Source organism: Scyliorhinus canicula, chromosome 6, assembly GCF_902713615.1.
Source record: "Scyliorhinus canicula chromosome 6, sScyCan1.1, whole genome shotgun sequence".
In the NCBI taxonomy this organism is placed as follows: Eukaryota; Metazoa; Chordata; class Chondrichthyes; order Carcharhiniformes; family Scyliorhinidae; genus Scyliorhinus; species Scyliorhinus canicula.
The window spans coordinates 42,963,921-42,977,937 of NC_052151.1; the positions used below are offsets into that span (position 1 = coordinate 42,963,921).

Sequence of the window (14,017 nt, forward strand, 5' to 3'; positions counted from 1 at the left end):
GGATACAAAATTGGCTTGGCCGAAGCCAAAGGGTGGTTGTGGAGAATTGTTTTTCAAACTGGAGGCCTGTGACCAACGGTGTATCTCAGGGATCGGTGCTGGGTCCACTGTTATTTGTTATATATATTAATAATTTGGATGAGAATGTAGGAGGCATAGTTAGTAAGTTTGCAGAAGACACCAAGTTTGGTGGCATAGTAGATAGTAAAGGTTATCTAAAATTGCAACAGGATCTTGACCAATTGGGCCAGTGGGACAATGAATAGCAGATGGAGTTTAATTGGGATAAATGTGAGGTGATGCATTTTGGTAGATCAAATCAGGGCAGAACCTCCTCAGGTAATGGGAGGGAGTTGGGGAGAGTTACAGAACAAAGAGATCTTGGGGTACAGGTTCATAACTCCTTGAACGTGGAGTCGCAGGTGGACAGGGTGGTGAAGAAGGCATTCAGCATGCTAGGTTTTATTGGTCAGAATATTGAATACAGGAGTTGGGGCGTCTTGTTGAAGTTGGTAAGACCACACATGGAATACTGTGTTCAGTTTTGGTCACCCTATTATAGGAAGGATATTGTCAAACTAGAAAGAGTGCAGATGAGATTTACGAGGATGCTACCAGGACTTGATGGTCTGAGTTATAAGGAGAGGCTGGATAGACTGAGACTTATTTCCCTGGAGCGTAGGAGGCTAAGGGGTGATCTGATAGAGGTTTATAAAATAATGAGGGGCATAGATAGGTAGATAGTCAACAGCTTTTCCCAAAGGTAGAGGAGTCTAGAACTAGAGGCCATAGGTTTAAGGTGAGGAGCCTCTCTCCCCCCAGCTCCTCCTTCCACTTTCGCTTCAGCTCCTCGGTCTGCGTCTCCTCTGATCCCATAAGTTCCTTGTAAATGTCAGAAACGCTCCCCTCACCTATCCATCCTCTGGAAACTACCCTGCCCTGAATCCCCCTTAGCGGCAGGAGTGAGAAGGTTGATACCTGTTTACACAGAAAGTCCCGCACCTGCAGATATCGAAATTCATTCCCCCCACCAATACAAACTTTTCCTCCAGCGCCCTCACACTCGGAAAGCTCCCCTCTATAAACAAGTCCCCCATCCTCTCAATCCCCACTTTCCGCCATATTCAGAACCCCCTCCCCGGGGCAAACCGGTGATTTTTGCAGATTGGGGACCAGACAGATGCTCCCACTGATCTCCTCCATTGCCTGCAGACTCTCAAGGTCACCACCACCACGGGGCTGGTGGATACCGCGCCGGCGGGAAAGGCACAATATTGAAATGAGTTTCAGTCGACACTTGAGGAAAAAAATATTTATCAAAACAAATGCATTTTTGAGTGTAACATGTGCCCTGATCACTGATTTGTTTCCAAAGTGGAAACTCATGATTCACATCTCATCCATTGAAGAATAGAGAAACCAGCTTTGAACCATCTATCGGGAGCAGCAGGTTTAAAATCCATTGGCTATTCTAGCTGAAATAATTATTAATTATGATGGCTGATATTTTAATGGGTCAGAATTAGCGAGGCAATCTGTCACTAACCTCCATATCATCTCCATACCATCACCCCTTTGAATCTGACCACAACTTCAGGATTTACTGCAACCTTTAAACCATTCACTGCTTTGCCACAATCAATGCTTGTGGATAACATTGAGACGTGGACTGAAGGAGGCTTGAAGAAAGCCAGAGAAGAAGGTGATGTCGAAGGGCCCCACCAACGCTATGGTGACAACAAACAAATGGATTATCAGTTGAAGTAAAGATATAATTCAGAAAGGTCTGGACCCTTTTCTGCCCAGTACAAAACAGGAGAGGAATGCTCGTGCAGGATAAATTTGGACCAGAACAGCAGCTTGTCGGTCGCCACCCCAATACAACAGGGGAAGAGTACGAGCATGTTCTAAATAATGCGCCTTTGTGATCGAGTGAATAGTGAGAAGCTGTTTCCACTGGCAAGAGGGTGGCTACCAGCGGACACAGAATTAAAGTAACTGGCAAAGTATAACGGGTGAAATGAGATTTCTTTAAACAGCAAATTATGATAATCTGGTAGAAATAGATTCAAGTTACGTTCACAAGGTGTTTGGATAAATATTTGAAAAGGAGAAAATTTAGAGCTATTGGGAAAGAGGGGTTGGGACAGTTCTTTCACGGAGCTGGCATAGACATGATGGGCTGAATGGTCTCCTGTGCTGTACGATTCTATGAAGTACATCATCCTCCTTCCATAGAATCACAGCCAAACCTGTCTCAATGTTTAGTCTCTAAGCATTTGAAAGAATGTGAGCAGCATAAATGCAACTAAATGAACAGGTTTCACCAAATATAAATATTTATTTAATTGTTTTTTTTAAAAAAAACTCAGAAACAAAAACTGAGCACTGTAACCTGATGAAGATCTGGGAGCTACGCTGCGTGCCATGATTTACTACATTGTACAACAGATGAGCAGACACAGATCACCAAAAGGATAAAGCAGTCAGGCAGACAATTGCTTCCTTTTCCAATAAGTATTGAGTTAGCTCCATGTAAAATAGGCACAACATAATATATACCACTGGCTATTAGCTGCTTGCTTTCGCTATGACGTGTCAATTACCTTCGGGTTCGCAACACTACTGATCACTGTCTAGACATGTCAGTTGGACAGGTTGAAACACTAGATTTATTTTCCCCAAAGGGAAGCTTCTTTCACGGGTTTCATTTGACCATCAGGGTGTGAAGCTTCATCTCAAATCAAACCTCAGGAGTTCTGACAGAGTAGACGGGGTGGGGGGGGGGGGGGGGGGGGGGGGGAAGAATACCTCCCGCTCAGATCAGTCATGATCTCTTTGAATAGCGGTGCAGACTCAATGGGCTAAATGGCCTACTTCTTATTGTAACTGTACAGAATTGCGTTTCCTTGAAACACCTTGGATCATCTGAGCTGGCTCCTCAACATAATTCAGTGGGGTGTTCCTGTCCAGGATGTTATCTGGAATAACTGCTCGTCCATCTTCCCGAATAGATTGGATTCCATACCAGTGTCCCAATAGGCTGCTAACCCACATAACCTCATGGGGCTCACAAACACAGTGTTAATGATCTACCATAGCAGCCGGCGTCCATTTGATTTTCCTGGCAGTTGAGTACAAAAAGCTGATTAAAGATATTTTTCCAACAATTCTGGTTCCCACAGGCAGAAAAAGAGAAACACAAATTTTTAAAAAATTACTTACAAGCTTCCCATTCCATCTTGTAATATTAAAACATACACAATGTTTGTGACATCCAAGCTTCAATTTTTAAAGAAAAAGTCATTTCAAACGTTTATGCTTTTAAACTGTCGGAGCCATCACAATTTTGGAGATATCAGGTTTGTGAAGCTCACCACAATTATTTAACAGTCCCTGGAGGTTAATGCGTTGAAAATTTATTTGTTGCTCAAACCATTTGGCAACTGTCAGGAGTTGCTTATCACAAAAGGCTTGTCCAATAAACTGAATGCCGAGTGGCAGTCCTCTTCTTGATAGAGCAGTAGGGACTGTTACAGCTGGCAGACCTGAAAGACAAGATGAAAACAAAATCTGTTTTGACCTCATAATACTTTTACTTTATTTCCTTTTCTTTCAGTTGCTTCATTTTGTGGTATTCCCTGACTGAAATGGACAGTGAAAAAAATCTGGAGCATATAAAATCATCGAATAACTACAAGGCAGAACGAGGCCATTTAGCCCATTGTGTCCATGCTGGCCTTCTGTCACAGAAGAAAAGATGATATTTGGTCCATCAGGTCCTTACTGGTCCTGAACCACACTGACCATACACAATCTGTTCTACTTTTGATCCAGTTAAAACTGAAAACAGGTTATGTAAAATTGATCAAGTGAAGCGGAGGACTATCTATCTAAATCACTACGTTATTCATCTTTAACCGGGTGATTATTTGGGCTGACATCCGCCCATGTTCTAAGGAATCGTGATTATCCATAAGCCTAATTGTTAACAAGGAGGATGTGGAGATGGCAGAAATTGCTGATAGGTCCTAAACTGAATGGAGAGCTGGGGAATCCAGAGGCTGGGGGTGAGCCTGCGTACAGGGGCTGGGGTTCAGTGATGGGAGGTGGGGGTGGGTTAAACATGGACGATTGGGAAGGCTAGGCTGTGAGGTGTTATCATCAAGGACAGTGTTTCCATCAGTGCTGCTATGAATCTCATTACTCGGTTCTTTCAAAAGATGTTTACTAGACAGACGCATCTCTCACTGGAAGCAGAGTTCAAATATTTAGTGGAAACATTGTCCTTTTAGTTATAAATCTGATGAATTTTAAAGTGCCAGCTATATGAGAACACAAATGGATTTCTCATTGCCTGATATAGTTAATAAACAAGATCTGCCAATTTCTCTTGTTCCAAATTCAGCAGGGACCAACTCTTAGAAGATACTATTGGGTTTGCTGTCTCGAACAGTACAAATAGCAATGGGTGTCTTAATCCTGTATAGCCTTATTCTCCAGACATCAACACTGCACTACAAAAGTAGCTTTGCACCCAAGGTGATTCATTTTTAAGATCAGCGAACAAATTTTAAAAATTCATTCTAAAAATATGCACGTTACTGGCTAGGCCAGCATTTCTAAATGCCCTTAAGAAAATGAAATGAAAAGGTGGTGCCTTCTTGAATTTCTGTCGTCCATGTGGTGTAGGTTACCCACAGTGCTGTTAGGAAGGCAGTTCTAGGATTTTGTCCCAGTGACTGTGCAGGAACGGCGATATAATTGAGTCAGGATGGTCTGTGCCTTGGCAGGGAACATGCGGGTGGTGGTGTTCTCATGCACCTAACTTGTCCTAGGTGAAGGAAGTTACAGGTTTGGAAGGTGCTGTTGAAGGAATCTTGGTGTGCTACTGCAGTGTATCTTGTATTTTTTTTAATGAATTTAGAGTACTAAATTATTTTTTTCCCAATTAAGGGGCAATTTAGCATGGCCAATTTACCTCATCAGCACATCTTTAGTGGTGGTGAGATCCATGCAGACACGGGGAGAATGTGAAAACTGCACACAGTGACCTGCGGCCGGGATCGAACCCGGGTTCTCAGCGCCGTGAGGCGGCAGTGCTAACCACTGTGCCACCATGCTGCCTTGCTGCAGTGTATCTTGTAACGGTACACACTGCTGCCACTGTATTTTGGTGGCGGAGGGAGTGTATTTTGAAGGTGATGAATGGGATGCCAATCGTGGGCTGCTTTATCTTGGATGGTGACAAGGCTCTTGGGTTTTTGTAGCAGCACTCATCCAGTCTTGTGCCCCGTGAACAGGTTTTGGGTTCTCAGGAGAGGAGTTATTCTCTATAGAATACTCAAGCTCTGACCTTCTCTTGTAACCACAGCACTTATATGGCTGGCCCAGTTCAATTTCTTGTCAATGGTAACACGCAGAATTAACTAACTCATTGTAGATAAAATTATCTAGTTCTAACAGCGTTTTGCACACTTAAAAACCCGACCATTTTTACTTTCAGTATTCTTATAATGACATTTTTGTAAAAAATCCCTGGCAGGTAGAACCACCCATTTTAGGATTGACCTCGAGTACACTCATGAACACATCAACTCCCTTTTGAAGACAGGTTCTCAACACTCTGAATACTACTTCAAATGTCCTCACCAATTATGCATAGGAAAATGTAGTAGAATACGCCCCCCAAAACACTGTCAGACCCCAGTCCCCCAACATTGCCCAATATCAGCTTTTGCCTCTCCTTTTGTACCCCACTCTCACTCAGTTTTTCACGCTATACCTCCCCTCCTCCACCCAATACAAGCATAATCTTCATGTTGTTCTCAGACATTAAAAAATGAAAATCGCTTATTGTCACGAGTAGGCTTCAATGAAGTTACTGTGAAAAGCCCCTAGTCGCCACATTCCGGCGCCTGTCCGGGGAGGCTGGTACAGGAATCGAACCGTGCTGCTGGCCTGCTTGGTCTGCTTTATAAGCCAGCGATTTAGCCTTGTGAGCTAAACCAGCCCCTATAAAATGAAGTTACTGTGAAAAGCCCCTAGTCGCCACATTCCAGCGCCTATTCGGGGAGGCTGTTACGGGAATCGAACCGTGCTGCTGGCTTGCTTGGTCTGCTTTCAAAGCCAGCGATTTAGCTATGTGCTAAACAGCCCCTGACATTACTCTATATATAATCGCTAAACCCCCCCCCAGTACTCCCGTACCACAGAAAGCCATGGAATTCTTGCATTGTTTCCGTTCCCTTTGCATAAGTTTCAGTTTAATTTCCCCCAATTCCTGGCTCACCAACCATTTTTGCAGATCTTGAAATAACTGCGGGTAACAGTTTTCATTGGATCAGCATCATGGCTGACCTGGAGGTGTGCTGAAAGCTGCAGCGATAACTGCAGTCACTATAAAGCACTGGGCTGGCATAACCAGTCAACATTAGCAATCCCTTGGAGGCTTGACACTTAATACCACCTCCTTCCAGCCATGCTGAAATAATTACCTATCGGGATAGAGCTGTGGAGCATCAACGGCAAATGACACGCTCCTCCACTTATTGCAGCATTACCTGCATGGTGAATTGAGGACAATACTGCGCAGTGTCTACCTGGGGACATTTGGACACCATGGGCTTCATTTTGTTGTTCATTAATTCGCTCTCCTGGGTCACCTGCTTCTTCAGTCTACTAATGGATTCAAGTTTCCTTTTAGTTTTTTTAAAAAAAGGCTTTTAGAATTTTAGCCCCAATCCAGACACACCTTCTAAATTGTGCATGTCCTTTTGAATTTAATAGATGTATAATCTTGTGCTCCTAGCACCGTGTACTCCCTACACCTGTTCAACTCTATACCCTAATTATACTAATATATTGACCATGGAAAATTGGATACAAAAAGCACATCAGTTGTATTAGTTACAGATGCCACCGATAGTCATTCCCGTCCAAATTACACCAACAATGGAATCTCTAAACTCTAGCGATGTAAGCAGTTTTCCTTTGATGGCAGAGTATTTTCGTTAATGGAGAGCAAACAAAAATAAATATGCTAGAACTCCCACAGAGCAGGAGGCCATTCGGCCTATTGAGCCTGCAACGACCCTCTGAAAGAGCACCCTACCTAGGCCCACTCCCCCGCCCCATCCTCGTAACCCCACCTAACCTACACATCTTTGGACAGTGGGAGGAAACAGGAGCACCCGGAGGAAACCCACGCAGACACGGGGAAACGTGCAAACACCACACACACACAGTCACCCAAGGTCGGAATCGAATCTGGGTCCCTGACGCTGTAAGGCAGCAGTACTAACCACTGTGCCACCATGTCATCCCAATTGTCAATGGGAAGTAATGCATGGAAAGTACTGTGAAATATATTTTTAAAATCACATCTCCAAATAACAAGCTTCAGAGCCTGGGTGACACTTTGTCAAAGCTCAGCTCAAAACGTTAGCTCCCTTCTCTCTCCACAGCTGCTGTCAGACCTGCTGTAATTGTCCAGCATTTTCTGTTTTTGTTTCAGATTCCAGTATGCGCAATAATTTGCTTTTAAAATTAAAAGTCTGGTATGTAAAGTGCCGTGCATACCTGCTAGGTTTACAGATTGTGTAAAAATATCCTCTTGGACACTCCTTGTCCTGTTATCTTCTTTGATAAACTCAAGATAAGTGGAAGCATCGCTGAGAGTTGTGGGTGTAAGAAGAACATCAACACCGGATCCAAATACCTTCAGAAAATCATTGCCAATGAGGCGTCTCACTTTCTGGGCTTTTATAAAATAGTGATCATAATTCCTAAGAGAATTCAACAAGGAAAGAAAAGAATATTTATATCATAAAGAAATGACAAAGAACTTTTAGACAAAGCGCAATGTTCCATCATGAAGATGACAATATTTAAAACAGACAGTAGCCTATGTGATTCCTCTCTCCAACCCTATTGAATAACCGGATGGCTGAGTTGTGTGCAGAAACTGAAGAAATTAATATTTTTCATTTCAAAATCTAAGAGTGAATTCTCTGACCTTTATAGCACCTCACCATGCCCAAGTGTCGCAGATTATTTAAAAAAATAAATTTAGAGAAGCCAATTATTTTTTTCCAATTAAGGGGCAATTTAGCATGGCCAATCCACCTAATCTGCACATCTTTTGGGGTTGTGGGGGTGAGACCCACACAGAATGTGCAAACTCCACACAGACAGTGACCCGGGATTGAACCGGGATCCTCAGCGCCGTAGCAGCAGTGCTAACCACTGGATCACCGTGCCACACAAAGTGTCTCAGACTGTTTCATGTATGAAATACAGATGAATAATCAGTTTTCTGTGGTTTCTGTTGAGGGAAATTTTTAATCAGGACACCATGAAAATCCTTCTTAAATAATTCCTTGGGACTTTACCGTGTCCCATAACAACCAGACAGCTGATCTCAAGAACAGCATCTCCAGCAATGAGCTACTTCCTCAGTACTGCATTGTCGTGCTAGTCTAAATTATATGCTCACATCCTTCTGCTCAGACGCCAGAGTTCTTTCAACTGAGACCAACTAACATGCAGATTAGAAGTGCAGATTTAATTAATACCGTTATTGAATTAAAAAGCAGAAATTTTAATTGCGTCTACACGTTAAAGATTATCCGTTGTCATGAATGTACTTGACCCACATGATAAGATATAAACCACATTAAAACCAACAGCATCAAAGCTGGGAAGAAGCTGCCTCACTGTTTTAAAAGGAAGTAATTTCCTGCCAGGATTCTCCCTCGGACAACATCATTGAATCCTTCACGTCTCGTTGCTGCATACAAGGCTTCTGTGGAAGTTTCAACTTCACTGCGGTGCCCTTTAAACAGAACGATGAAATCAAGAACAGGGCAGAATGGTGGAGTTTACCATCGCACATTGTGGATATTTAACATATCTCCAGTAGTTTGGAAGCATGCATTGTTTCGGTTAAAACAGGAAAATGAGCTGTGGCAACAGTGCAAATGTCACGCATCGTTTAAAAGGGATACTTTTCCATCACACATACAAGTGACAAATATTTTAAAACTGGCAATTGAGTGTTTCACCCGACCATTACGTGCTTTCAGATGTCTAAGTCCGAAGCTCTGGAATTCTCTCCTCAAATCTCTGTCTCTCCTGGAAATACCCACCAGGTCTGGCAGCAGCTTTGGAGAGAAAAAGCAGTTAACGTTTCCGAACCTGGTTCCGATGAAAAGTCATGACCTGAAACATCAACTTATCTTTCTCTCACTACAGATGCTACCAAGCCTGTTGCATATTTTCAGCATCTTCTGTTATTTCAGATATCCGGCACCCACAGTATTTCAATTTTGTGTGAAGGATCAATCTAACTCCTTGGCATCTACTTGCCAGGATATGAAAACCCCATCTTCTTACAGTTTCACCGGCTTATTCTGAGCTAACTGGACACCTTCGAATGTCAAAATGTGGAAAATTACAAGATGTTCTGCAAAATTATAAGTGTTTAGTAAAGATCTTGCATTTATATAGTGCCTGTCACATCCTCAGACTGTTTGAAGGAGCTTATAGCTAATTAATTAGTGCTCTGTATTCATTCGGGGAAATGTGAGGCAGAATTGTTCGTTACCAGCTAACATAAAACGTTACCTTCGGACTTCATTAAATTTCATTGATTCATTGTTGCCTGGAATGGAGAGTAGGTCTTATGAGGAAAGGTTGAGGGTGCTAGGCCTTTTCTCATTAGAACAGAGGATGAGGGGAGACTTGATAGAGGTTTATAAGATGATCAGGAGAATAGATAGAGTAGACAGTCAGAGACTTTTTCCCCGGGGAGAACAAACCATTCAAGGGGACATAAATTTAAGGTGAATGGTGGAAGATGTAGGGGGGGGGATGTCAGAAGTAGGTTTTTTACCCAAAGAGTAGTGGGGGTATGGACAGCATTGCCTGTGGAAGTAGTCGAGTCGGAAACATTAGGAATATTCAAGCGGCTATTGGATAGGCACATGGATTACGGTAGAGTGATGAGGTGTAGATTGATTTGCTCTTAACCCAGGCATTGCCTTTTTCCAGACCCTTCCAACAGGCAGAAGATACAGAAATCTGAAGACTCGCACATCCAGACATAGGAACAGCTTCTTCTCCACAGCTACAAGACTCCTCAACGACTCTCCCTCGGACTGATCTGTTCCCTGTAAGAACACTATTCAAGACACCCTATGCTGTTCTTGCTCGTGTATTTGCTTTGTTTGCCCTCTTGTTCCACACTGTAACCAATCACTGCTTGTCGATGTACCATTTGTCATGTTCTCTATTGATTATTCTTTTGTCTACTATGTACATACTGTGTACGTTCCCTCGGCCGCAGAAAAAAACTTTTCACTGTACTTCGGTACATGTGACAATAAATCAAATCAATCAATCAACGATGGTACACATGGCTGCCACTGTTTGTCGGTGGTGGAGGGTTTATATGTTTGTGGGAGGAAAGTAATCAAGTGGGCTGCTTTGTCCCGGATGGTGTTGAGCTTCTTGACTGTTGTTGGAGCTGCACACATCCAGCCACGTGGAGAGTATTCTATTACACTTCTGACTTGTGCCTTTTAGATGGTGGACACGGTTTATTCGGGGGGGGGGGGGGGGGGGGGTCAGGAGGTGAGTTATTCACCATCAGGTTCCTAGCCATTGACCTGCCCAGGTGGCAACAGTATTAATATGACTAGTCCAATTCAATTTCTGATCAATGGTTATCCTCAGGATGTGGGGAATTCAGCAATGGTAATGCCATTGAATGTCACGGTTAGATCCACTCTTGTGGGAGATGGTCATTGCCTGGCACTTGTATAGTGCGTATGTAACATTCGCCACTTGTCAGCCCAAGCCTGGATATTATCCAGATGTTGCTGCGTTTGGACATGGACTGCTTCATTATCTCAGGAGTCGCGAATGGGTCTGAACATTGCGCAGTCATCCGCAAACAACCCCACTTCTGACCTTATGGTGGAAGGGGAATCATTGATGAAGCAGCTGAAGATGGTTGGGCCTAGGACACTACTCTGAGGAACTCCTGCAATGATGTCCTGGAGATGAAATGATTGACCTCCAACCCCACAACCATCTTCCTTTATCCAACCAGTGTACAGTTTTCCCCGATTCCCATTGACTCCAGTTTAGCTAGGCTCCTTGATGCCATACTCGGTCAAATGCTGCCTTGATGTCCATATTTGAACCAAGGCTGTAATGAGGTCAGGAGCTGAGTGACCCTGGCGGAATCAAAACTGAGCATCCGTGAGCAGGTTATTACTGAGCAAGTGCTGCTTGATAGCACTGCTGATGACTCCTTCCATCTTTTTGCTGATGATGGAGAGTAGACTGATCGGGCGGTAATTGGCTGGGTTGGATTTGTCCTGTTTCTGTGTACAGGACACTCCTGTGCAATTTTCCACATTGCCAGGTAGGTGCCAGTGTTGTAGCTGTACTGGAACAGCTTGGCTAGTGGTGGGGCAAGTTCTGGAGCACAACTCTTCATTACTATTGCCGGGATATTGTCATTGGCCCATAGCCTGTGCAGTATCCTGTGCCTTCAGCCGTTTCTTGATAGCATGTGGAGTGAATCTTATTGGCTGAAGACTGACATCTGTGATGCTGGAGACCTCCGGAGGAGACCGAGGTTGATCATCCACTCGGCGCTTCTGGCTGAAGATTGTTACGAATGCCTCAGCCTTGTCTTTTGCACAAATGTCCTGGGCTCCTCCATCATTGAGGATGGGGATATTTGTGGAGCCTCCTCCTCCAGTGAATTGTTCAATAGAGTTGATATTCATACTCCGCTTCCTCTGCCTCAGATTTACTGCTCATAAACGTCAAGCAGGACTTTCTATGACTAAATCGGGGAGGGATATGTGGTGGGGGCATGTTTGGGAACTCCATTTAGATCCTGACATTTCATGGTCCGGGTCCCACTCGTGGCGATCTTGCAGCGGGCAGGTGTGGAATAATCCAGCCCCTAGTCTATACTCAGCATTGTCAGTGCATTTTTGTCATTCCATCATGACATAAAAGACTGCTTTTAACTTCTTATTTTTCAGCATTTTGCTAACATCATTTTTAACATGGGTTGCTCTTGTTTGTTTGATTGGGCTCAGGTTGAAACAATGATGATGCTCCCGTGGTTGTTCAGTGAGTTTTATCAGTCGGTAGATGAACCATGCAAACCAGGAAGGCTTCAGGTTGGATGTTCAGTCTGATTTAGATGGTCTCTCTAAGGTTGGAGGTAGGGCAACACAATTGGCCTGGAAGGGAAAAATTGTTAATGTTTTCTGCTCCTTATTGAACTCAGCAACTTCTGCCAAAAATAGTCCTTTATAGACAACGAACAAAGACCAAATAGGGTATTTTGATCGGATGGCCCACATAGTTTGTATTCGTTCTCAGCGTTGAAATAAGGCAGTATTATATAAAAGCACAGTGCCTTATCACAGAATGCCAGGTGTCACTGTCTGGACCAGCATTTGTATTGCCTATTGCCCTCGAGAAGATGATGGTGAGCCACCTTCTTGAAATACCGAGCGGAAAAATACTTTGTAACAACAAAATTGGAAATGTTTAGGGATGGTGCTCTAGCTGTAAAGGCGTAGGGGCAGTTTTGATGGACCTGCTGGTCTTTCTCTGCCTATCTATTTTGAAATCACCCCCATCTAGATTCACAAAACTGGCAAAAATATAATTGGTTCTCCCCATGAGCTGGGTAAATTTGGTAGGCATAAAGATAAATCACTATATCTTAAATTTCCATGGCGCACTATTTCCTAACGACTCAATTTAGTCCATGTCATGATTTCACCAGCTGTTTAACTGGCTCACACTGAATGGATATCTCAATTTCCGATCCCGTTGTGCCGGGAAAATAGTGGGAAATACCAAAAATGAGATTTGCACCAAGCGTAAACCATTTTGCAATTCACCCGCCCCGATCACGATGGCGAGATCCGAACCTGTCTCAAAAATGACGAGAAGCTCATTAAGCCTAATTTGCATTCATTTCAATCTCATCAGCTAGTGTGAAGTCCTAGGAGTCACATGACTCCCCAGTGAGAGGCCACGCGGGTGTCGTTCAGTATTCCTCTACAAAAATCGGAAGCTGGAGCAATGGCTACCGAGGGCAAGTGAGGAGGGGATTAGCCGTTTTCATTCACCAGCATCTGCTCAAGGACACGGGAGCATCTGGCCCTGTGCTCTGGTGGAGTGGGGAGGGGGGGGAAGGTGGCCTTCAGAGGGTCTGGGGTTTTCGGGGTGTTGTGATTTTTCGGGGCTGGAGGGGGCCAGGTCGGCGGTTGTGCCTGGGCCGGGGGGGGGGGGGGAGGGGGTGTTTGTGTCTGTGAGGCCTTCACGGCATCTGTTGTTAAATAAATTTAGAGTACCCATTATTTTTTTTCCAATTAAGGGGAAATTTAGCAATTTAGCATGGCCATCCATCTTTGGGTTGTGGGGGCGAAACCCATGCAAACACGGGGAGAATGTGCAAACTCCACACGGACAGTAACCCAGAGCCGGGATCGAACCCGGGTCCTCAGCGCCGTAGGCAGCAGTGCTAACCACTGCGCCACTTGCCGTCCAGGCCATCTTAAAGTATTGTGACTCTCATGACAGCCTGTCTGTCCTACCAAGCTCTCATAGGACAGAGGCCTGCTGCAGCTTCTCTCATGAATGTCAATTTCACCCCATTAACTGTCAGCTGCCCCTTGCTTCACAGCTGAAGGCTATCGCAAAGGAGGGATTAGCCTTGCTAGCTGACAGCTGTTCATGCTCCCTGAACTCTCAAGTGCCTCCTCGATGGAACAAGTGCCATGTCTGAGAGGATGATTAGTGAACTGCGTGTCCAGCAAACTTTGATGCCTGAACAGTGTGCCTGAATAGTGTGCCTCACAGGAGCGTCGGCATCATAGAGGCAGCATACAACAATTAAAACACTGGAGAGCAGGGCTTCACCAATGAGGATCCTCTTACAGCCAAAAGGGCAAGTGTCTGGGTGAGCAGA

The 14,017-nt window shown here is 44.2% G+C and overlaps 1 protein-coding gene across 1 annotated transcript in view; it reads right to left on the bottom strand.

Moving 5' to 3' along the window:
- Nucleotides 1-2,316: 2,316 nt before the first annotated feature.
- qrsl1 (glutaminyl-tRNA amidotransferase subunit QRSL1) overlaps nt 2,317-14,017 on the bottom strand; it is a 61,150-nt gene continuing 49,449 nt past the window's right edge. The window contains exons 9-11 of the mRNA XM_038799244.1: nt 8,719-8,836; nt 7,582-7,787; nt 2,317-3,548 (exon numbers count right to left, since the gene is read on the bottom strand). Of these exons, the coding sequence (XP_038655172.1) occupies nt 3,325-3,548; nt 7,582-7,787; nt 8,719-8,836 (548 nt within the window). The 3' untranslated portion in view covers nt 2,317-3,324. The remainder of the gene's footprint in view (nt 3,549-7,581; nt 7,788-8,718; nt 8,837-14,017) is intronic.